Below are 22,810 nucleotides of genomic sequence, written 5' to 3' on the forward strand. Positions count from 1 at the left end.
GTGGGTAGGACTTCACAATATTTTGAGTTGGGAGACATGCTCAAGGTATTTCTTGCTCCCAGTTACACTTTAAAGAGGGTGAATGGCTCTGACTGTAATTTGATAGATGGTATTTTATCTTTGAGGTCATCAAGTTAACTTGCAACAATCATGGCAAAGGTCTATGTTTTGTGGATATATTTCCCTTATTGCAAAAAGTGCTATTACATCTGTAGTACAGAGAGTTACTGAAGAGCAAAGTATCTTGACTGCTCTGAGCAGTTGGCCCCAACACAGCAAAACTTGTGTTGCTTTTGCTGCCAGCCATGCCCTGGGCAGGCAGCAGTGGGGACACAGCTGCCAGCTCTTCCTGAAACAGGCTGCAAGATTAGGCTCATAAACATAAAAAAATATATTTCAGGAAAAAAGAAAAGAAAAACTGGGCTGTCAAGAAAAACTGTAGCTGGTTACTGAAAGATGAAGCTTTTCTGGTGTGTGATATTGAAGAAAGATACTTTACCAAAATATGACAGCAAAACCTCCCCCATTTATTGTCCTCACATTTTTATTACTCTTACCTCATTTATTTCCCTGGGGAATGCTGGAAATTCTTCCCTGCTTTCTGACAGTTGCCTGGAGTGACTGGAACTCTACAAACAGCAGCATCCCAAACAGAGGGGGCTGTGTTGCAACATTTTCACAAAGCCAAGCCCAGATTATCTTTACAGTTGAGTTAAACCTAAAACTTCATTACTGGCTAAGGCTGCCTCATTACTGTCTGTGAGCTGAGCTCACACATTGCCCCATACACAGCCAGATTCTAGTGGGGTCTCAATCCATCTAAATCAGGGTTCCTGGAGTGCACTAGGCACCGAGGTGTAGCCAGGCACAGAGGCTGGATGGTATTGGTTTTCTAGGCCAGGAAACAGAGACTGAAAATTGTGAGGGTTTTTGAATAGTGTAGACATCCCATTAATATTCCTAATGTGTGTCTGAGCAGCAGCACAGGCTGCCACCCTTATCTTTTCCCATGGAGATCCTACATAGCTTTGAGCATGCTGCAGTCCTGCCAGCTGCTGCCTGGATCTGCCTGTTTTCAAAAATGTGTGCAGGTTTCACCATGCATAATTTTTAGGATAGTGCAGCTCACTGTGAGATAGAGCAGAACTGGTGTTCTCTCTTCTTTTAGATAAATTGTTCTTTAACATTTTAATTGCTAAAGTTGACTCACAACCTGAGGTAGGGGCTGAGATGGGGAGAGAAAGAGGGAATAAACATTTCTTGTCTGCTTGTAAAGTTCATCATTATTATCACAGGGTTTCTAGGAAAGTCTTATTATTCTCCTGTAGGTTTGTTACAATTTCTGCTATTTCTGATCTTCCCACGTCTTGCTGGCTTGTTGTTGTTGATGATGAGGTTTTTGGTTTTTTTCCTTGGTTTTTACTTACAGACCTGACCCAAAACTTACCAGCAGTCCATGAAATTTGTGGAATTAAGTTCAGGTTTCCCCTGCTAAAACAGGATTGAGTAGAGGATACTGCTCCTAAAGTATGGCAAGCACATTTCTGGCCGACACAGTGCTGGGGTGGAAACACTTTCTACACCAAGTGAAAGTCCTCTGAATGAAGTTGGGCTGAGATTTTGGTGTGTGGGGTGGTGTTGGTTTGGGGTGGGGTTTTTTGGGAGTTTGTAAATTGGTTGGGGTTGGGGTTTTTTTGTTGGTTTGGGTTTTGTTTGTTTGTTTGGGTTTTGTTTTGTTGTTTGGTTTTTTGTTGTTTTTATACCAGGGCAGGATTTTCTTTGAGTCTCTTTTATTGATGAGGCAGGGGTATTGATGAGGTGTGAGATTAGAAATGGTGTGGCAGCAATTACGGAGCCGAGGACATTCCCTATGCATTCCTTGCTGCTTGGCTGGCTGTGAAACCGCGGGTTACCCTCGCCCACGGTGAATTTTCCTTTTGCTCCTTGCACCCTTCTGCCACAAGATGGGGATGCAAGCCCGAGTTTCGGGCATATATCAACACACTTCTTCCCTCGCAGGAATGAGTCTCCGTGATCCTTGCCCGCTCAGGGACCTCCTTTTGTTGCTACAATTTAGAACCTACCAACTCGCAAGATATATTAATTCTTAAATAATTTTATATTATTGAAGGATGCTGGAATCTGGGAAAAAAAGGTCTTTCTTATTTTTGCTAAAATTAAAACACCTCTGTGATGTAGTTAGCCGTAAACAATTTGAACTCCTTGCGAATCCATGTCAAATTTTAAATCATTGCAGCAACAGTAAGAGGCAAACCTCTCTCTAAAAATACCTGTGTGTCACTAAGTAGAGATTAGTAAGCTAATGATTAGTCAGGTAATGGCTGGCTATTGATTTAGACATTTAAATCAATTCTATAAGCTGCTTTATTTTCTGTTCTCAACTTCAAGAGTCATCAAATATCCGCAAATGTTATGTCCCAAGTGGCCAAGGGAAGAAATCCAGGCTAAAATGTGGCCAGGCAAGGCCCTGCAGATCTGCAGGTCTGATGTTTAGTTGGCAGTGATGGCAGCTTGGCTAAAATTATTAACAAGCTTCATCTTGTAACATTACAATGGGCAGCCCCTGAAAGGTTTTGGTAGAAAATATGATGTCACATACATATCTCTTTTCTGTATGTTGGTGTATGAAGCCTCCCACTCCTTTCAAGCTAAAGAAGTGTTCAGCATACTCAGCCCTTCACTTAGCCAGCATTTACTGAGTCTTGCACACATAAAGGGAGGAAAAAAAGGACCTGAGCCCACAAAATCCCATTTTTCTTCATCCATGTTATGAGGTGATACATCCTTTCATCACTAACTTGGGACCACTGATAGCATTTTGAATAGCTCCAATCACTCCCCCCCAACACTATTTCAAAATGTAGGTAGGTACATTTTTATTGTTGACCTGCAATAAAAAGTAATTTATTTATAAATCCTCTTTTCCTATTTATCACCACTGATTCCTTGAGCAGTACTGTGATGACTCATGATTCAGAGTATTTGACATTCAGAGAAGTCACTTGTAATGAGTGCCTCCAACAAATACTGCTCTTTGTAAAGAAAATTTTGTATAAAGTGGGATGTCATAAATAGCAAGATAATACTGAGCAGCAGAACAATGTCATTCAGGCTTGATAAAATTGCAAACTGTGTTTCAAGAACAACAATTTGATTTGTTTTCTTGCTTTAGAATTATAACTGTTGGATCAGATTTCTCCTTCTTCTACATCTTCCCCTGCCTTGAAGGGCAAAGGTGATGTGATGACATAAAAAATTCAACCTGCCATTTCTGTAGGGTTTATACTGGAAGAGAGTCTCACAATAAATCCCTGGCCCATCTTTCAGTAACAGAGCTATCAAAAAGGCTGGATTAAATTTTCTGTCCTCCATGTGCTGCCTAATGGAATTTGGTGTTTTTTTCATTTGGACAACACAACGAAGGGGAAACGGGATCACTTCTAGTCCCTTTCATTTTCTGGTTTTCATGCTGAAGTGCAAGGTAGCCATGCATTTGCCCACAAAAGCAAAACCACCACCACCACCCCTATTAATACTAGTTTTAGATATTTTAAATGTTTAATTCATTTACAAGAACAACATCCTAGGGAAAGTCATCCTCATTTTGACTCCAAAACCTTTGCACAGATGTCTTGATTGAAGTGAACTACATGCTTTTTATTGCATGCCCTTTCTTCTTTTTTTCTCTAAGAAAAGGTGTCTTTTTACTGCTGCTTTTTGGATGAGAAGTAGTTAAATTACTCAATGACAGACTAATCTCTCAGCCAGATCATAGAATGTCCAGGGTTGGAAGAGACCTCAAGGATCACATAGTTTCAACACCCCTGGCATGGGCAGTGACACCTTTCACTGCCCAGATTGCTCAGAGCTCCATCCAACCTGGCCTCAAACACTTGCAGGAATAGAGCATCCACAACTTCTCTGAGCAACCTGTTTCAGCACCTCAACACCCTCACTGTAAAGAGTTCTTCCTAATATCTCACCCAAACCTACTTTCATGTGTTGGTCTGGCAATTTCCAGCTGCTTCTGGATTACTGTTTTGCTTCTTGCTCTCACCTGCAGCTGCCAGCTCTTACTCACTAGAGTATGCCCCATGTTTAGTTGGGCTGACCTTCCCATGACTGCCCTGGAAGGTTACAGCAAGTATCCTGCAAATGGCTACTTGGGCTAGCCAGGAGGGAACAGAGTAATGGTCAAGGATGCTAGAGGTGGCAGCAATCATTTATTTCACAGCAGCCTGTTTTTATGTGGGCTCTTATGAAATGGGTGTTGAATTCTGCTGTCACTGTGGAAACGATGAGTAATAATCAGGTTAAAGCAACATATTGCATCATTCACAGAAGAGGTGTGAGGCAGTTCCTTTGAACTTCCAACACTACCTCAGCTTCAGTTCTTCCCCTCTGGGAATGTTGTTTCAACATCTGAGGTTAAATGTCTTATTTGTAAACAAATGGAAAGGAAGAAAAATTTGTTTTCCTTTTTTGATTCATTGCATGATTAGCCTGTTCTTTGCAATACTTTTATATTTAGCAGTTATGCAGAAGTAGAGAGAAGATGATGGAGGGGTGCATCTCAGCTAGTGAATTTATTCTGTTGGCTGTCCTGAAAAGACAGGCATGTTAAAAAGCCATTGAGCTACTCTTACACAAATATAATAAGTAGTTGAGAACTACAGGAAACAACTGTGTGTGACCCAGGGTAGGTGAGCATGATTATGATAAAAGCCAGCTATACACAATTTGTGGGTCTCACTGACTTTTCACCAGTCTTTCACAATGCATTTGCTCTGATTTGAGCTCTCATGGATCTAGACATATTCTATTATAAATTGCATAGATATTCACCCTGCAGTTGTTCTGTCCATGCAGTGTTACATTTCTCAAGAGTAGAAAAGAGACACTTGTTTGATGCACCATCTTAGCCAGAAAACATGAAATAGCATATATATGACGTATACAGAGGTGTGCTTTTGTTGTGGGGTTTGGGGAATTTTCTGCTTCTCCATGATAGGCATGGCTGCTTCTGATTTTTTGTTTTCTAAAGATTTTCTGAACTTTTTGCAGGAAAAAATAGTGAAGGTTTCCTGAGTAACATGTACCCTAGTGTCAAATAGCACAGTATCTTGGCTGATTTCTGTGGCACCAGAAGCACATATTGCTGTTTCCTATTCATCACACTTTTTTGCGCAGTCACCCTGAAGGGTAGTGCTTCAGCTCAGGGAGGAGAAGATCAGGATATATAGAAACATGTCCCTGTGGGAAGAGTGGAAGGTACAGGAAGGAATCCATTTACTTCTAGACTGGGGTTAAGAAAAGTTCAGGTAAATCTTTCTCTGCCCTGCTCAGGGGTTGTTTGCCCTGTGTAAAATCAGGAGGGGACAAAGACAATTGTGGAAGTTTCAGTCTGGGTTTGATTCTTCTGCCACACAGAAAACAAGTATGCTGGCCTTCAGCTCTCTCAAGACTTTATCAATACAGAGAAAAGTTATCAGCCTGTCATAGCCCCAAGTGATCCAGTGGATTGACAGAAAGTGTGACTTTTTAGGCTCTCATAAACAGATGCTAAAGCTTGATTTCTGGTCTTGCTTTTTATGGAATGAGCATGTACCTGCTACCTCTCAACATGCATTTATGAAATTCTTAATGCCATAGCTGCTGTTCACTGCTGTGGGTTCATGTTTGAACTCTTCACCCCCCACTGCAGTCTCCAAGGAGTTGCAGATTCTCATCATCCCCTCTCTGGATTACAGTTTGAAGCATGTAATTGGTTTTCCCGGTGAAGCTGCAATTAGGACTAAGAAGAAAAGGGCTGTGTGTGATTCATGTGAAAAGTAAGTCAGAGTCTTACAGTAAAGAGGGGAATAAAGGAGGGAGGATGTTACATCACTTCACTTTGAGAGTCCTAAAGTGGAATTAAAACATCAATGCTAACTAAGTCTAACTTTTGTAAACTGACCAACTGGGAAAGTTGTAATTTCAGGTTAGAGTGGCTTAGAGAGGAAAACAGAAACTGAACATGAAAGAGATTGCTCTTCTTCCTCCTCGCCTTTTCTCTACTTGGCTAGACTTCCTTTTGACCCCGTGCCAGAGTCAAGCATTTCTGAGAGGCAATTTCCAAAGACGTTCCCTCCTACCCTGATGCTCAGGCCCTGCTGAGTGATGCTTACATCTGAGCGGATACAGAAATAAGCACATGTGTGTTGTGCTTTTCTCCCACCAAAAGAAAGAAAAAAAAAAAAAAGAAAAAAAAGAAGGTCAAACGACACTACTCCGCAGTTCTGGTTTGAAGGGTAATTTGAATTTCTAGGACAAGCACTGCTTCCGGGCGGCAGTGGCCGGGAGAGGGGCACTGCGGGAAGCGCAGTTCCCCTCCCGCCGCTGCCATGCCGTGAGGCTGGCACTCACTGCCTGCCTGGGGTGTCCTCCCCTCCACTCTTCGCTTTAAACTTTGCTTGTTTCACCAACATATCCCTAGATGGAAAACCGTAACGGGGGGCAATGCTTGGGCTGCTTCCCACTTTCCAGACTCGGGCCAAGTGTTGCACCGCATCCTGCTCTGTGGGCACAGAGGGGTTTGCTCGGCCCCGCTGCCCGGCTCCGTTCGCCCTCCGGGCGGGCGCGGTTGCGGTTCCCCCGCACCCCGCTAACGTTACTGGGCTCAGCGGCTCCGCGGCGACACTTTCAGCGGTTCTGCCCGAGCCCAGGCTCTCTCCCCGCCAGGTCCCGGCTGCCCGGCCCGGGGCCTCGGTGATGCCCGGGGGCCGCCCGCTGCGGCCGCGGGGCCCGCGCTCCGAGCGCCGCGACCCGGGGAAGCTCCAGGAGGCAGACTCGCCCCCGTCGAGCCCTTTCGGCCGCTCCGGCCGGAGGCGGGGGCCCGGCCGCTCTCCCCCCGCGGCCCGCGGGGCGGGCCGGGCCGGCGGGCGGCACCTCGGGGCCGGGGCTCCCTCCGCCAGGCGCCCGCCGAGAGCACCGAGGGCGGGCGGCCGGGGCGGAGCGGCAGCCGGCATGGGGGCCGGGGCGCTGGCCGTACGCGTGAGTAGGGGCTGGCGGCGGCACGGGCACGGCAGCGGCTGCATGGCGGCGGGATCAGCCTCCTCCTCCTCCTCCCGCCCTCGCCGGGGTCCCTCGCGGGGCCGGGGCAAGGGAGGCCGGGCCGGGCCCGCCGCCTTCTCCTCGTCCCGAGCGCTCTCCATCTGTTCTCTCCTCCTCTCTTCTTCTTTCTCTTTCTTTCTGCTTCTCCCCGCTCGGCAGCTGCCACTCGTTTGGGAAAGGCAAAGATTCGTAAAAGGCGATTCCAGGCGCTTTTCTTTTAGTTCCCCCTCCTCCCTTCCCTCTTTTTTTTCTTTAACCCAGAGAACAACTGCGCTGCCGCGTTCCCTGCGTTAAAGTTGTTGGATGAGCTGCTGTAAAAGTGCGTCCCCGTGGCATATAAATAGCTTTTTTCCAAGTGTCTGGGCGGAACTTTTTGGCGGCATCGTGCAGGGATGATTAAGTTGCTTTCCCAGTCTCGGAAATCAGCAACAGTGGCATTAGTACTTGGACGCGTTTTCCGTGGGTAAAGTCAGATCTTCCATCTATAAGGCAGCATAATACTGAACTCTTTGTTTCAGAGCTGTTTGGAGGGGATGGCTTTGTTTTGATTTTGGTTAGATGTGTATTTTGGATAACCACATAGTTTTTTTGTTCTTAGTTAGCACAGCCTCTTCAGATCCTGAAGCAAGCTCAAAAATTTCCTCTTGTTACTATGGACATGGCAAATGTCTGTCGGTTCTCATGTGTGTTTAAATACTGAGTTTCCCCAAGTAAATCCAACTCAGTGACTCAGGTTCTCAAATGTTGAAACAGGCTGGAAACCTGTAACTGAGCAACATTGTGAGGCTAATTGAAGGCCTTAATTGGAAAAGCTCCCTAAGCATCACAGCTGCTCAGAAACTGCTCAAAGGATTTTTGCTGTCCTCTGAATTTAACCTAGTCTATGTGATTTTTACCTTGGCATGTCTCTGCCTGGAATAAATATTGTTTATTATTCATTTAATCCTCAATGGGAACATGTCTTTTTAAAAGAGATGTGGTATTTTAATGTTAGTCAAATTTTAGTTCAAACACTGTTGCATCTGCTGTTCCTTTTAAATATTTATAAAGTGGTCACAATAATGCAATATTGTGGTTCTGTTTCACAAATAGTAAAACATACTTGTGATGTTTATATAAGCAACATCTTTCGTAAATATCACACGAGTGTTGTGTAGGACCAGGGACTGCAGAGCACACATATGCCTCAAATAACTGTTTAATGGGAAAAGCACAGCCAAGTGAATGAACTGCCAGATCATTTTATATCTGAAAGGATAGTCATGCTTAATAGCAACATAGCAGATGTTCATGCTGCTTACAGACTACAGTAAAAATATTTGGTCTCAAGTGAAGAGATTTTAAAGGCCTGCATAAAATAAAATATGTATGCTGTGATAAAATCTGTCTTAACACAGTGAAGTGTCAAGACTTGGGCAAGAATCTGAGCACTTTTTTATGTTACTGTACAGTATTCTTCATGTGTACAGTTTCTACTACCAGTTTGTTAATGAAACACAGTAGGAATAAGTTTATTTTTAAGCACCATGCCAGAGGTGGGCTTCCTAAAGAGACTGAGCTCTGTGGTATCAGTGGCTCCCAGTTCCTGCAATGTGATTGCAACTGTGGTGGGTGATGCTGCTACTCTGCCTTGAACTGTCTTCCCAAATGAGCAATCCTGTAGCCTGATTAAGATTTCTGCCTATTATCAATCCTATAAATTAATAATGTATTGTTTAGTTCCCCTGGGTTTTATTAACTATCCTCCCATGGATTCTTTGTCATTGCAACTGAAGACTTGTGAGAATGTTGTGCCTCCAGAAGAACCTATGGGATTAAGGGTTTATTGTGCAGTGGGTTTTCCACCCCCCTTGTTATGTGTGATTAGATTACATAGTCCCTTTCTAACCTTAAAACCTCAGTAATTAAATTTCAGACTTAGCAGACACTAAACATTACAGAACATCTTTCATAAGGATCCATCTCACCTGAGAGTGGCCAGAATAAATCCCCCGGAAACAATATTTGGAAGAAGAGTGTAGTGAACCTTCTCCAGAGCACTGCCCTGACAGGCATCCTGGAGCCAAGCTGAGCCGCTGGTGGTGTATTGGGATTGTTTGTGCTTGTCCAGTTACTTTTGTAACCCATGTGGGTTTCATGAGTTAACAACAGTCTCCTGCTTGCTCACTCCCAGTTCCTTGCTATTCTAGTAACAAGCTTGTCTGCAAGTCTTTCTCCCTTACCTACAGACTACCCACATTCTTGTTCCTCTTCTTGTGTTTTCTCTGTTCGTTTTTACTTTCCTACTTCGCTGAGGTTTTTTCCTGTGGATTAAAACAAAGTGGGGCCAAACCCTTATGCTGGAGCATAAAAGCCAGTTTTGATGGATGTGCTTGTGTTGTGACCACACAACCTTCTGCAGCAAATGTGACTTATGCCCATTTTTTTCCTCTTTGCTCCTTTAAGCAAAGCAAATCGGCCGTGAGATTGAAGGAGGACATGAAAAAGATAGCTGGGTCTCCCCTGAACAAGCAGAGGGACACAACCTGTCCAAAGGTGTTTGGTGTGAGTCTTCTGGAGCTCCAGCAGCAGGGCCTGAGCAAAAATGGAATCCCAATAGTTGTGTGGAATATAGTGGAGTACCTCACCCAGCATGGTAAGATCAGTGGAGTCACATCTCCTTAGCATAGCAGCACTCTTTATGTAGGACTCTTCAAAGGAAAGAATGTGGGTTTTTTTGTGGCATGAACCACAGGCAAAGAATGCTACTGTATGTGGTTTGCTGCTTTTTTTAATTTCTGCCTTGATGCTGAACTTACTTTTTAATGTTTATAAAGGTGAACTACAGCATTAGGTAGCAGCACACTCATAAACAAGCTGTTCAGTTTGTAAATGGAATGTATTCCATTTGTGAAGGTTTGTGTCATCTTCCAGTTGCAAAACATTAGTCTTTAACACTTTTTCTTTATAGAGATAGACACAGGCACACATACACATACACACACATCCCATCAGAGAATATTACTGGAAAGGAATACAAGTTCTTACAGATGATTTCCAGTTATTATTAATCCCCTCAAGGAAGTAGCTGTTTAGTTCTTAGCTTCTCTTTGCATTCATTTAGTGGGACTTCAGTTCCTGTTGCTGAAATACGTCTCCTTGTAGAAATCTAGAGCACCACTGCACAGATGTCTTGTATGGCATTTGGTCAGCAATGGAAAAGATTTTGTGATGGTAATGGCATCTTCTAAGGAGCTGCATCTGGTTTTACCCTAAGGTTTTCTTTTAGCTATTCAACAATGATAGTCCAGCTGTAGAGGCTTAGATTCTATGACTGTATCTTGGTAGATCCTCAGAAGCTCGTAGATGCAAACATGGCTTGAAAATTAGCTTGGATTAAGGTACAGTGCAAATTTAAAACATGATCCTACCTTTACACAGCAGCCTCTTCCTTGATGCACTTCAACCTGCATAAAAGTGGCCTGCTAGGATGCTGGAAGGGAAAGAATGGAAAAAGCTTTCCATCATTTAGGGTTTAATCAAAACCAGAAGCTGACAGACACTCTTGACTGCAAGTTGTGGGCTGTGCTCTGTGTTCCATAAAAAGATTGGAATCCCACACGACCGTGTCCCAAATATGGACTAAACAAGCCAAGTTTTCTACTCTGAAGCAAGATTAGCTGGGCTTCTGAATGCCAAGTTGATTATCTGGCCCCAATAAAGATAAAGGCTATTCTTCTTCTCAAAAATGCAAGCAAGATCTCAAAGATACCCTCTCATATGAAAAGTTGTTGAAATGGGTGTCCTGTGTCTGTCTTAGGTTTGTTTTGTGAATTAATGGTGAAGTTCACTGTGAAGGCATTTTTAACAAAGGCCCAGACACCCAGGCTGAGCTGACTGTTGGGCAGCTACATCCTTAAACTAAGTTGCATTAAGCTGCCTATTTCCAAATTTATAGATGAAGCCAAATTTCCCTGTGCTGTATTTAGTAGTTTCTAATGACTGTTTTTAGGATGTTCTAGCCTATCTTTATTTCCATAAATGAGTGAGAGAGGGGGAAGGAAGTTTAATCTGTGTGTGGGCTGTGGCCTTTGCTCACCTAGTGCTGCAAAACCGAAAATCTTTATTGAGATGAGGTATTTTCTGCCCTCGAGATGGCAGCACAGCATGTCACATGAGAGTGCATTTTGTTGTGAATGCAGGAATACAAACTCTGACAGCAGTATCTCATATTAGTCAAGTAAAATGTTTTGAGTGCTTGTCCATTCTTTCCTCTCACTAGAGCAGTTTGTCTTCTGGTCATATAAAACAGATTATTTTTCTCTACAAACTCTGTTGCCTCAGAGTTGATTTCCTGGACTGAAAACATTCTGTCAGATTGCAGTTCCTTGGTGTCTAGTCTGAACTGTTGAAGACAATACATATTCAATCCTCTTAGTGTTACGGTTCTGAGGAAGAACAAACAGGTCTATAGACACAGTATTAGAAAGGCAGAATTTCTGCAGTCAAAGTGTTCTAGAGAAAAATAATTTACAAAGGTCAGTTTTAGGGTCTTCTCAAAAGGTTTTGAATCTTAACAAATGCCCAGAAAGTGCTGTTCAATTTAGTATGACTAGTCTGGCTTCCTCTGTTGAAGCCTTCTTTTTTGTACATCTTCTTTTACTGGGTATGGGGTGTCTGGCCTGTAGTGATTGATACCATTTCTTTTTCGTTGTGAAATCCTTTGGGCTTTGTGCTGTCCATGATACATTATTTACTTATTGAGATTTCCTACTACCATAAAGTTGCAGAACTCACTGTGGAGTTACTGCTGCACTCAGCACATACTGAGATGTTTTTGCCTCCTGATGGTCGCAGGTGAGCACCTGTTACCCTGGAACATGAAGCTGGAAGTAATCCGAATGTGTGAGCATGGCAGAAAATGAAACTTGCAAAAATGAAACAACTGAAGGGTTTTGTAGCATCCTTAGCAGGGTCCTTTTCTGTTGAAATATGCCAATGGAAAATGTCTGTCTCAGTTGATTTCTCATGGTGGGAGACAACTCAATGGCATTGCAGTATTGTAGGTTCTCAAAAGTGTATCCCAGGCCTCAAGATCTTATAATTAGTATTTGTTATTTATCATAATCTAACTACCTGACTAGAGGGGGTGTTTGGGGACAGAGTGGTATTTTTTTTTATATTGTAGTGTATTAATTGCCCTCATTTGTATTACTACATGTGTGTTATTCAAACTGGAATATCTGTTTCATCATGTCACTGGGATGTGGTGGTTCAGCTCAATCTTTATATAATTACAGGTATGACACAGGAGGGTCTCTTCAGAGTGAATGGCAGCATGAAGATGGTGGAGCAGCTGCGTCTGCAGTACGAGCGTGGGGAGGAGGTGGAACTCGTTAAAGATGGTGATGTGTACTCAGCAGCCAGTCTACTGAAACTGTTTCTGAGGGAGTTGCCAGATGGAATTATCACGTCTGCCTTACATCCCAGGTTCATTCAGCTTTACCAGGGTAAGTGAGAGGTAAAGTCTTCATCCTTCAATGCACTTTCTTTCTGGATACCTGGTTTCTTGGTTTACTTACTTTGTTCCTCATTTCCTTTGGCCTCAGTTCTTACCTGCTCCCAGATGTGCACTTCTGTTACAAGAGGCAGAAAAATGCTTTTCATGTATTTGGTAAAGTTTGGACTATATATGATTTTCTAATCCAGTTATATCTGTTGAATAAAAAGTGAAATGATCAACTGTTTTTTTCAAGTTTGCTTGTAGAAAAAAATTGCAGTCTCTTTAGGACATAGATTTACTTCTGTTCTGTTTGCTAGGGTGGTTTCTGGCAGCTTCATTATAATGGACCCTGAGAAATGAGAACTTCATCTGCTTGTCGGATTGGGCTAAAAGCATACAGTGTCAAAGTTCCTGCTTCTCACTAAGTAATGTGATTGTCCATCAAAAAAAAGAAGCACTTTGCAAGTAACAGCAGACCTTATGTTCTATTCCCTGTCATAGCACACAACCTGGAAGATTTCTTTTTTTCTTCTATTCACACCCCCTCATCCACTTCAAGTGGTGGATCAACCATAGGAAAGACCACCACTTCTGCTGTGGGAAGTTGAGAAATCATTTTCAAGAGAGTTATGCAAGTTTCAATCGAATTCCTCTGTATCTGACAATCTCTGGTGGTGGTAGGTGGAATAAGTGGTGGTTGGCCCTGCTCCTTGACATGTGGGTCGCTGACAGTTCATCTCTCTTGCTACAGGCAGTCAACACTTCTGTATGTTTTCCTAAGAAGCTGCAAGGTGAGTGGGTAAAGCTACTGGAGAATGCAGAGGAGGAACATGCTCTCTGACATGCATCCCTTGTGGAAGAGGGTGTAAAGTTCTCACACACTTGTCTTGAGGTCTCACTTCCACTTTTCTTGCCTTCCATGAAGAGGAGGTTTAGCCATTTCCAAGAGGAGTGAGAATACTACCATGTGTTTTCTTTTTTCTTTTTGTTTTGTGAGCTATAGAAGGTGTTGATGGTGCACTGGAGAAGAGCTTTGTGCTTTACCTTCAGTGCATACATTTCAGCTGTAGGCTGTATGTGGACTGTAAAATACCTTCCCTATTTAGTAAAGCTATCTGGGGCACAAGGATAGGGCTCAGGAAGTGTTGTGTAGGAAGGTGCTGTTGTTTTAAAAAGTCCCTTTTTTTCAGGTCATTGCTGTGCTTTCTTTGGGGACTTTTAGATTTCAGTAGGTCTGACTCATGAGCTGTATTTATGTTCTTTCTCATAAATCACAGCTTAAGTGTAAATTAATAATAAATAAATAAGTCACGCCTTTGCTGTTCCATATCTCTGCCCTCACAAAGGTCATATTGGTATATTGTACCAGGAACTGCTGATGTCTTTTGTGGGCTGTTTGTGGTGTTTGTGGAAGGGTTAATTTGTTCTGTCTCCTACAGGAAGGGCAAAATCCCCCCAGTACTTTCTAGGGAAATGAGATAGATATCATTACTTAACAGATTTACTCACCAAACTTTCTAGTTTCCAAATAAAGTTACTGGTGTAACCTATGAACCCAGATCTGCAAAAATCCCTCCAACTGTGACGTGTCTTCATAGCTAAGTTTGCCTGTATTTCACAATAAGATCAAGCTAGTGCCATTAAAATTTTGATTAGGGAGTAAAACGTTTTACTTGAAAAATGCCAGTTGGCTGTTGTGGCAAGGGGAAGGCTTTTGTTAATTTTGGAGAAAACTTGAAGGGTTTTTCACACCCCAGAAAATACAGCATAAATGAGTAGTTATGAAAGTCGCTGATGATTTTCATCGTGTTCAGATAAGCTTAAGTAGTAGGTGGGCATTTGTTTGCAGTTAAATAATCAACCAGCTGTGCGGGATTGCAGGAGTTATCTGTTCACTTATCAAAGTATGTGCAAGGGTATTGCTTGCAAAATGGTACCAGGACTGTGCATGCCTGGGTGTTCGTTTCGTAAACTGTGAAGAGAGTAGGTCAAACTGTTTCTGAGTCAACAGGTTATTAAAAAATAACTTTGAATCTGGAGCCACTTTGCAACATGTCTACAGTGAAGGCAAATACAAGCTCTGTCCCAACCTCTGTATTCCCTGCTGTTGAAGTTTTGCATGGGAAATGTTTTTTTAGGATTATATTATATTTCTTTTGGTGCATTTTTAGGGATTGTTATCAGCATTTTTTAAGCCAGCTGAGATCTTGGCCTAAGAAGAACACATAGTTACTTTACTTACTATAAAAATGGTTGGAGAGTGATTCCTCTAGTTAAAAATAGCTGAACTGAAAATTACAAATTTTACCTGCAGCTGTAACCGTTTTCAATTACAGTTATCAAATTTGTTACCAAATCATAGAGAAATAATCTGCCCTATTTTGAAAGAGAGAAGCTGTCCTGTTAGTGTTCAGGAAGTCCATGCAGCTGGTTTGGCATTGCTGTCTACAGTCTGTGCAGTGTTGTGTGAAACAGACTCTGCGTGCTGCCCTCAAATCCTACAGTACTTTTGTTTAAATTAATATTCAGCGTAATGCCAAGACTATGCAGTTCCATAAAACATCATGCAGTGTATTGTGGTGTGTCCTGGCATTCTCTCTGTGTCCTTGGAGGAGGACAGTGGCAGTGGGAGATGGGCCGGGCTGGAGATGTGTGTTGCAAGCACAGGCCAGGGGCACACTGATAGTGACCTTGGTGTGGGCTGGTCTCCTCACAGTGCCTGACAAATAAAGGCTGCTCCTTACAGGGAGTTCTGGGGTGAAAAATGTCCATCACAATCTCTCTTGTGGCTAAGGCTTCACTGCAGAACAGAACTGTGAAATGGGCTGTACTTTGAGAAACCTTAGCCAGAAATTAGCAGCTCCCATACAGCAATCCCTGCCTGAGCTTGTTTATTCCCTCTGGCTTTTCATTCCTTATCTTCTGTATCGTGATCGCTGACTCTTAAGACATCCGTTCGTAGTAGGAACTGTACGCCCAGCTCTTACCCCTGTCACAGGTCACTTGCTTTCATCAAGGCAAAGTGCTACTGTGCTGTACATTCTTTCTTGTTGTTGTTTCATTTCCTCCTCCAGTGGAGGTGCAGTGAAACACAGACTCTGTCTTCCTTTCTTACTCAGTCTAGTTAAGTTTAATGCTATTTCATCACTCTGGCTTCTTGACATTGTTTATCCTATAGAATTTATATTTTTTCGGTGAGCAGGAGCAAGATGTGAGTTCTGTTTCACATAGTTCCTTCTTGCAGCCTGTGATGACTGGCATGGTTTTGTCTGGTGCCTGTGAACAGCTTTGCCTGTTTCAGGGAGAGGGATGGAAGGAGCAGTTCCCTTCTGGATCAGCAGGTCAGTTTACAGAACACTTAGTAGCCAGCAGCTGTTTGAGTTACATGGACAAGCAGAACCAAAAATACAGCTTGTGTTGGGGGATTTTAGAGGTCAAATTTCAATCTGAACAATGACATTGAAAATGATAGATGAGTGCTGACCTTTTAACCATTGTTATAGATGGGTCATGAGATGGTTGGCTCTCACAGTTAAGGAATGAATATTATGTGTATTTTATGAGAAGTTTTATTGATGTTGTTGTGATTTGTTGTTTGGATGTTCTCTCTTCTCCCTGTAATCCCCTTTCCCCTCCTCCTTGTGTTGTTGCCACTGGTAGTTGGGACATGTGGTGGGAGGGTGGGTACCTGTGCCCCTTGGCATGGCAACACCTGACCCCAATCAGGCTGTAAGAAAGCAATCTCCACCAGTGGACAGCGAAGAAGAGTTGATTTGCAGACTTTGGGAGGGGCTAGGGCTACCTTTTGCAACCCCAGGGGTGTAAAAGGTGGAGCAGCTGTTTTGTGGGTGACACATGGGAGCTCAGTCCCAGCAGTGGGACTCCCAGCCCTGTAATTTTTCCTTATTCAGTCCCTTGTTGTATTTTGTTAAGGTTTAATAAACCTTTGAAATTCTTAAAAGTGGGCATCATTTCCAATACCATGGTAACTGCAGCCGTGCATGAAATCTGATTCATTAGATGTCTTGAGGCCCTTGTGACATGATTTTAACCTTTTCCTTTGGCTTTTATGGCCATTTTAGTGTTATCAGAGCTGTTTAGAAGCCAGAGAAATAACTTCTGGTTTCCATATGATGGTGACGTTCATTATGCAGTAAAAACTCTTGGAACTGGATTTTTATGCAGATGATACTCACCAGAGTTGCAAAAGAAGTGTGCTATTCCTCCAGGGTGCTGGAATGAAGGATAAATACAGTGCTGCAAAGTGCCATAATGACAGAGAGTGAGGTGTCTCAAGCTGGATTGTGATGACAGCCTTCTTATAAGCAGGGCTTACAACATTTCTGCTCCTGAAGGCAGCAAGACATGATTTTTTTCCCTCTGGGGCAGGATCATGTCTGAAGGATGGTGTCTGAAGCAGATTGTTTCTTGGCAGAGAGAGACTGGAGTCCCACTTCCCATAGATTGCAGAGGTGGAAAGAAATGCTTTCATTCCTCCCTCAGCCCAGTGGGTGCCATGGTAGTGCAGTGCACAACCTGCTGCCCCTGTGCCAAAGATCAGCTTCCCAGGGCACATTGAGAACTGCTGACAGATGCAAGCTTTTCTGTCTACCCTCCACTCTGCTAGCATGCAAGGCAGCTGGGAGCTATGCAGTGGTAGCATGACACTGAGCAGTTGCCTTTCTTCCTCACCTCACAGCACAGATAATTGGCTAGGGCACTGTGGTAATGTGGCTTCAGTGCTTCCAGGCTGGAGTTGTTTGGGGTCAGACCATTTGAGACTTGAGCAAAACAATTATGCACACCTGTTTGCATGAATTCCATATATTTAGTGAAGTTCAGGCAGCATGAAGGAGTAACATGAACAGAGATTAATTGGGGAATTAAGTTGTGTATCTAGTATGTCAGAGACACTCAGTATGTTCAGAAATAGCATGAACTATTGGAAAATATCTCCCTCTTGTTGCGAGCTGTGGGTGTATGCTGAAATGAAATGAGACTGAAAACACCCTCACAAATGTGTCTGTACCTCCTACACTGTTGAGACTCCTGTTTCTAGTTAATTAACATTTTTGGAGATACTGCCTGTCCTTTTCACTTGTCTCCTTGACTCATTCCTCAGTAATGAGTCCCTAGTTCAGCTTTGAGGTGCCAGCTGCCCTTGCTGGCTTCCTTGATCCTCTCTGTGTTTTGTGTCCTCAGGCTGCTGAGCCTAGACATGGCCTGAGGCTGCTGGTCTTGTTCCCTTCCTCAGCCCAATCCACTCTTTCATTCTTGGTTTCAAGCCCGTGCTGACTGCACATCTAGCCAGGCTTCTCTTGTAAGCCTTGGCTGAGATGCTGTCTATTGCACATGGCTTTTGGAAGGCTCCCAAAATAAAAAATTGAATGAGTTTGTCTGCCCTTGAGAGCACCTTCCTCTTAGCCTCCATTCTTATTTTCCTCCTTTTCCCCTAGGCAAAATAACTGGATATGCTATGCTTGAAAATCATGAGTAGCGTAAACCATTCTGGTGCTCTAATGTTTTTCTGATAGTCACTACCAGTTCAGTAAACCTTAGTGACTGACTTTGAAACAAACTGAAAAGGAGGATGAATGCTCCAAAGAATGGGTTGTTGTTATGACTCAAGACTGTTTTTGCTCTCTAGTAAGTTGAAAAGCTGTAATATTTGAAGAAATGCATTAATTGATAGCAGTAGTAGACTTGTCCTGAAAACTGTACAAAGTGCATGGGATACTGTGTTTACATGGCACTGTCTAGATTCACCATGAATTATTAAAGCAAATTTTTAAAATAAAGCTGAAATCCATGAAATGTCATCAGCAGAAGAATCAACAAATTAATTCTAATTTTTGGATTCTTTTGGAAGAAAAACTTGATTTCTTGCCTTGTCTTTTTACTGGAGAAGGAAGACCAAGAGCAAAGCCCTATTTTCTTTCTTAGATTTCACAGAGAAAAGGAACTTCATGGCTCAGTAAATGGGGTTTGCTGCCTCGTGTTACTCAGTGTCTCTATGTCCTTCAATTAGGGTAATTTCTCATCATCTTGTGATGTGGTATCTGTGTCTGTTCTTGAAAGTACAGAAATGAACAAAGGTTGGCTGTGCCCAGCAATAACATTTTTGATGTTGATTCATACCCCAAAACATCATGGTTAATGAACAGGGACATCCTACCCAGAAAATACTACTAAAGGCCACGAGCCCAATAGCTTTGTTTGTTGTCAGAGTGCAAACCTGCGCTCGGAATGTTTTGTGGTGGTTATTAGCATCTTCCTGGTTTGGAAGGGATGGAAATTCCTCCAGTAAATGAAAAAGTACCCATCAATCTAAAGTCCCAGTGGGAGACTCAGAGAGGCAATTAGTTATCAAGGGCATTCCCTAATTAGATGGCAGGGTGATGGTGATGGAAGAGGTACATTTTTTCTGGGAGATGGCTTTGGCTTTCCTTATCATAACTGCAAGCAATTTGTAGTAGAAAACACTGTGCTAGTTGCTTTGTTATCTAAAGAAAAGTATGTTAGGAGTATGTTTTGGCTACATGAAAAATTAGTTGTGTTTTGTTTTCTTTTAAGATTCATAAAAAGATAATTAGTAATCAAGTCAGAGACTGTACAGTCCACTTTGATAAGTGCAAGTACAAATGCACTGAAATTCCTTTTTGTTATTCCATTTAATATAGCCTTCAGAAGCCTCCTGAATTTTCTGCAATAATAGATCAGATTTCTTGCTGTTGCCAAGCTGATTGGTAGCAGCAAAGTTATAATGGTTTTTTCCTCTCTGTAAGGGTAAAAAAGGTTGTGATAAGCAAGCAAATAAGATTTTTTTTTCTCATCTGCTTCATGCATATTTGATATTTGACTTTTCTAAAGGAGCTAATTTCTTATCTGTAGAAGAAAATGCTGTATTTAATCAGTTGGTTAAAATGTTTGGTCCTGTAATTTGACTGGCATTTGGTCTGCTGTGATGAAAGAATTCATACTAAGTCTGTGGTACAAAAACAGACACATAAAAGTGAATTCACCGTGCATATAAAACATAAAAAGACTTTCTTGCCATGTACAGTATTAGACATGCCAGGAAAGGCAGGAATCCTAAGCTTGGAAGCAGATGAAGTCCCTCGAGTTTCAGCTGTATGAAGTGGCAAATAAGTACATAAAAAGCCTCATTTGTTTGCCATTTATTTGCTGGATAAATCCTGTTTATTAGCTACAAAAAATGTCTGATTGTAAAACAGAAATAATATTGCAACTAACCACTTTTCAAAGCACTCTACTCCTGAAACACTGTTCAGCCCAGCCCTGGAATAATTCTGGGAAATGAAAGGTAAAAACAAAGACAAGTCTTCTGAAGTGTTTATACATACATTAAACGGTATTCAAAGATTTTTGTTTTCCCTCCTTTTTTTCTCTCTAAAAAACGTGAAACAAATGTAAATTGTTCTTTTTTTCTTGCAACACCATCCATGGGATGTTTTCCTGCCAGTCTTCTCTGCATGCTGGTAGTAGGGCATACAGCAGAGCAGCACCAGCAGCCCATAAGGCTGATAAATAGGGGAAAAAAGTACTAGAAATGCACAGATGGCCTCATGCTAATGGACACTGCTTATAATTAGATGGGTGTGGAAAACCTTCAGGGAATGAGGTCTTCTGTCTGAAAATGATGATGCAGAGTCCTTGGGGTTTTCATGCATACGGGAAAGTTTCAGTTACATTTCGCTTTCATGGAGAGTATAAATTAATATTTGCAAGGACTAACACATCCTGTTTCGGTATAAAGGGAAAGCAAAACTGACTTGTTTTCAAAACTTTGCTTCTACTGACGTAATTCCAAGATTTTGGGGGGTACAAATCACTCTTTGGAAGGTGTTTTTGGGATGGAGGAGGGGAGCAAAAAATTTTGCACATGAATTCAATTCCAGCAGCAGGACACAGTTAAGTAGAAGCTGTGTATGAGGCCAAGCTTGTGTTCACCACCTGGGTCTGCATAAACGCAGCATCTGGGGAGTTCATGCAATTTTTACTTAAATACTTGGATGTGACTTGGTTCAATGTGGAAAGCTTTTATCCATACCTAAATTCTAGAAGACTGTACAGTATAGCAAGGCTACTTTTTAACATGAGGCCAAATTTTGACTTGTTTTGGAGTGTGGCAGTGCCCAGAACAGTCTGTTTCCCATAAGGAAGATGCTCCTTCCTGAATATGTAGCGGAGTTGTCACCCACAGAAAGTATTGTAGTGCTGTTATAAAACTCTGCATTTCAGGAAACCCTTGTTTTACCATTGCTGCTTTCTTAGTTTTGAAGGTTTTCATGGGTAGGGAAACTAATAGTATGAGAAGGGCTTGGGAAGTAAGGATGACATCCAGGAAGAGCATGAATCTAAAGGTCTGGTAGAGAGGGAGTTAAAGCAGATTTAGCTGTGCCAGGTGGGGATAAACATGCCTTAAAGCTCTTAGCTGACTGTTAGTAAATGCTCAATCTGTTCAGGGAAAAGGTTATGGCATAAAGGTAAGAGTGAAATGGCGCCCTTGGTGGCCAGGATGAGCCTCAGGACAAACATGCACGTTCCCTGAGGAAAACTGAGGAGTTGTGTGTCTCTGAGCAGAAGCAGGAGTGAATTTTAGCTTCCACTGCTTTCTCACCCATGTAATTAAGTTGGCAGCAATGAAAAAAACCATATATAAATGTATTTTCTTCTCTTCTTTTTCCTAGACTCTAGAAACGACATGCAGAAGGAAAGTTACTTGAAAGAACTCCTTAAAGAACTGCCTGATGCTCATTACTCCTTGCTGAAGTACCTGTGCCAGTTCCTGATAAAGGTTGCTGAACATCACGTAGAGAACAGGATGAATCTTGGCAATCTTGCCACTGTATTTGGACCAAACTGCTTTCAGTAAGTTGGGCTTTTTACTATACCCTGTTTGCTGGCAGGTGGCCAGGAATGTAGATGTCAGAAATCTACTTTGTCAGGGTGATCAGATAGAGGCAGTGACAGGGGCTCTATGGTCCACTTGGGTGCTAAAGCTGTTTTTGAGCCAAATGGAAGTGGAGTTGCTCTCCCATTTCCTCTTGCTGTTTGCTGAACTGTTTATCAGTTTTGTATTGCTGCTTTGGTAGCAGAGCAGAAGTGTAACAGTGAAAGGCCTTCAGACTGTCAGTGCAAAGAGGGATGTGTGCTCATGCAGGTTTCTTCCTTTGCTATCAATTAATATGAGTGCTTCTCTCCAGAAGGCTTTGACAAAGGATCCTTGGTGGGAAGGGACTCCAATGCAGCACCCAGGTGCTATATAATTTCTAGAGATGGACACTGCATACTATCTGCATGTTTGGCCTTATGATCTGGTGTCTGCCCTCAGATGCTGGTGATTCTGGTCTCTCTGTCCTTCTAATGTATTTAGAAACTGCTCTGGAGCTTGTGGGATTCCACTGGTCTCTTAAAACTCCTGACTGGGGTCAGTAGCTTTACTGGGTTCTTTCACTGGGCGCAGTTCCTGGGAGCTTGTGCTGAAGACGTGTTTAACGTGCTGGTGGAGCTTGCAGCAGTAGCCAGGAGAGTTATTTCCAGGTGCAAGAACACTCCTGTGTGAGAAGGTTTCTGTTGAGTCACTGCAGTGATGCAGTGCAGCATTACCACCTTCACCTCTGCAATGAGCCCACTGGCTGGCATCCAAGGTCTTTGACATGGGAGACACCTAAGCAGTTTAGTTCAGTCATCGCTCTTGAAAGATGTGTGATATCACCCAGAAGGGACAAGTGAGTTCCTTGTATCAATGTTGCATTTGTATTGGTTTTTTTAAAATATTGCTCTGGACTAATACTGAGTTGTCTAGTAAAACTTAGTCTTGTGGAGCAATTAATTTAATCTTTCCCACTGAGTTTCCTCTTGGAAGGACATAGATTTCTTTAAAGAGAGAAAACAGAAATTAGGTTCCTGTAGTATGTTGAGACAGTTCCTTGTACCTAGGCTAGATGTTGCCTGCTAGATGTTGTCTTTTTAAGGAGCATATCTTTTTCCATTGATTAGGGAGAGAACATGGAGGAATGAGACACTTAAACTAAAGCTTGTCCTAGTGACTACATGGCTGCCTTATCTTAAGATGTTGCGGGTGGATGATGAATGTGAATTTCAGGATTAAAGCATTTGCTGTGTTACTACAAAAAAGATAAAGTATATTTTAAAAATAATTGTTTTGCTCTCTGAAACAAAAAATGCTCA

General features: G+C 42.5%; 1 protein-coding gene across 1 annotated transcript in view; it reads left to right on the plus strand.

The window, feature by feature from the left end:
* Positions 1-6,771: 6,771 nt before the first annotated feature.
* FAM13A (family with sequence similarity 13 member A) overlaps positions 6,772-22,810 on the plus strand; it is a 117,400-nt gene continuing 101,361 nt past the window's right edge. Inside the window, exons 1-4 of the mRNA XM_054295572.1 lie at positions 6,772-7,053; positions 9,559-9,748; positions 12,393-12,602; positions 21,307-21,487. Coding sequence (XP_054151547.1) covers positions 6,772-7,053; positions 9,559-9,748; positions 12,393-12,602; positions 21,307-21,487 — 863 coding nt within the window. The remainder of the gene's footprint in view (positions 7,054-9,558; positions 9,749-12,392; positions 12,603-21,306; positions 21,488-22,810) is intronic.

This window comes from Melozone crissalis, unplaced genomic scaffold (genome assembly GCF_028551555.1).
Source record: "Melozone crissalis strain CALT ecotype California unplaced genomic scaffold, PUWL_Pcris_2 ptg000006l_1, whole genome shotgun sequence".
NCBI lineage: Eukaryota > Metazoa > Chordata > Aves > Passeriformes > Passerellidae > Melozone > Melozone crissalis.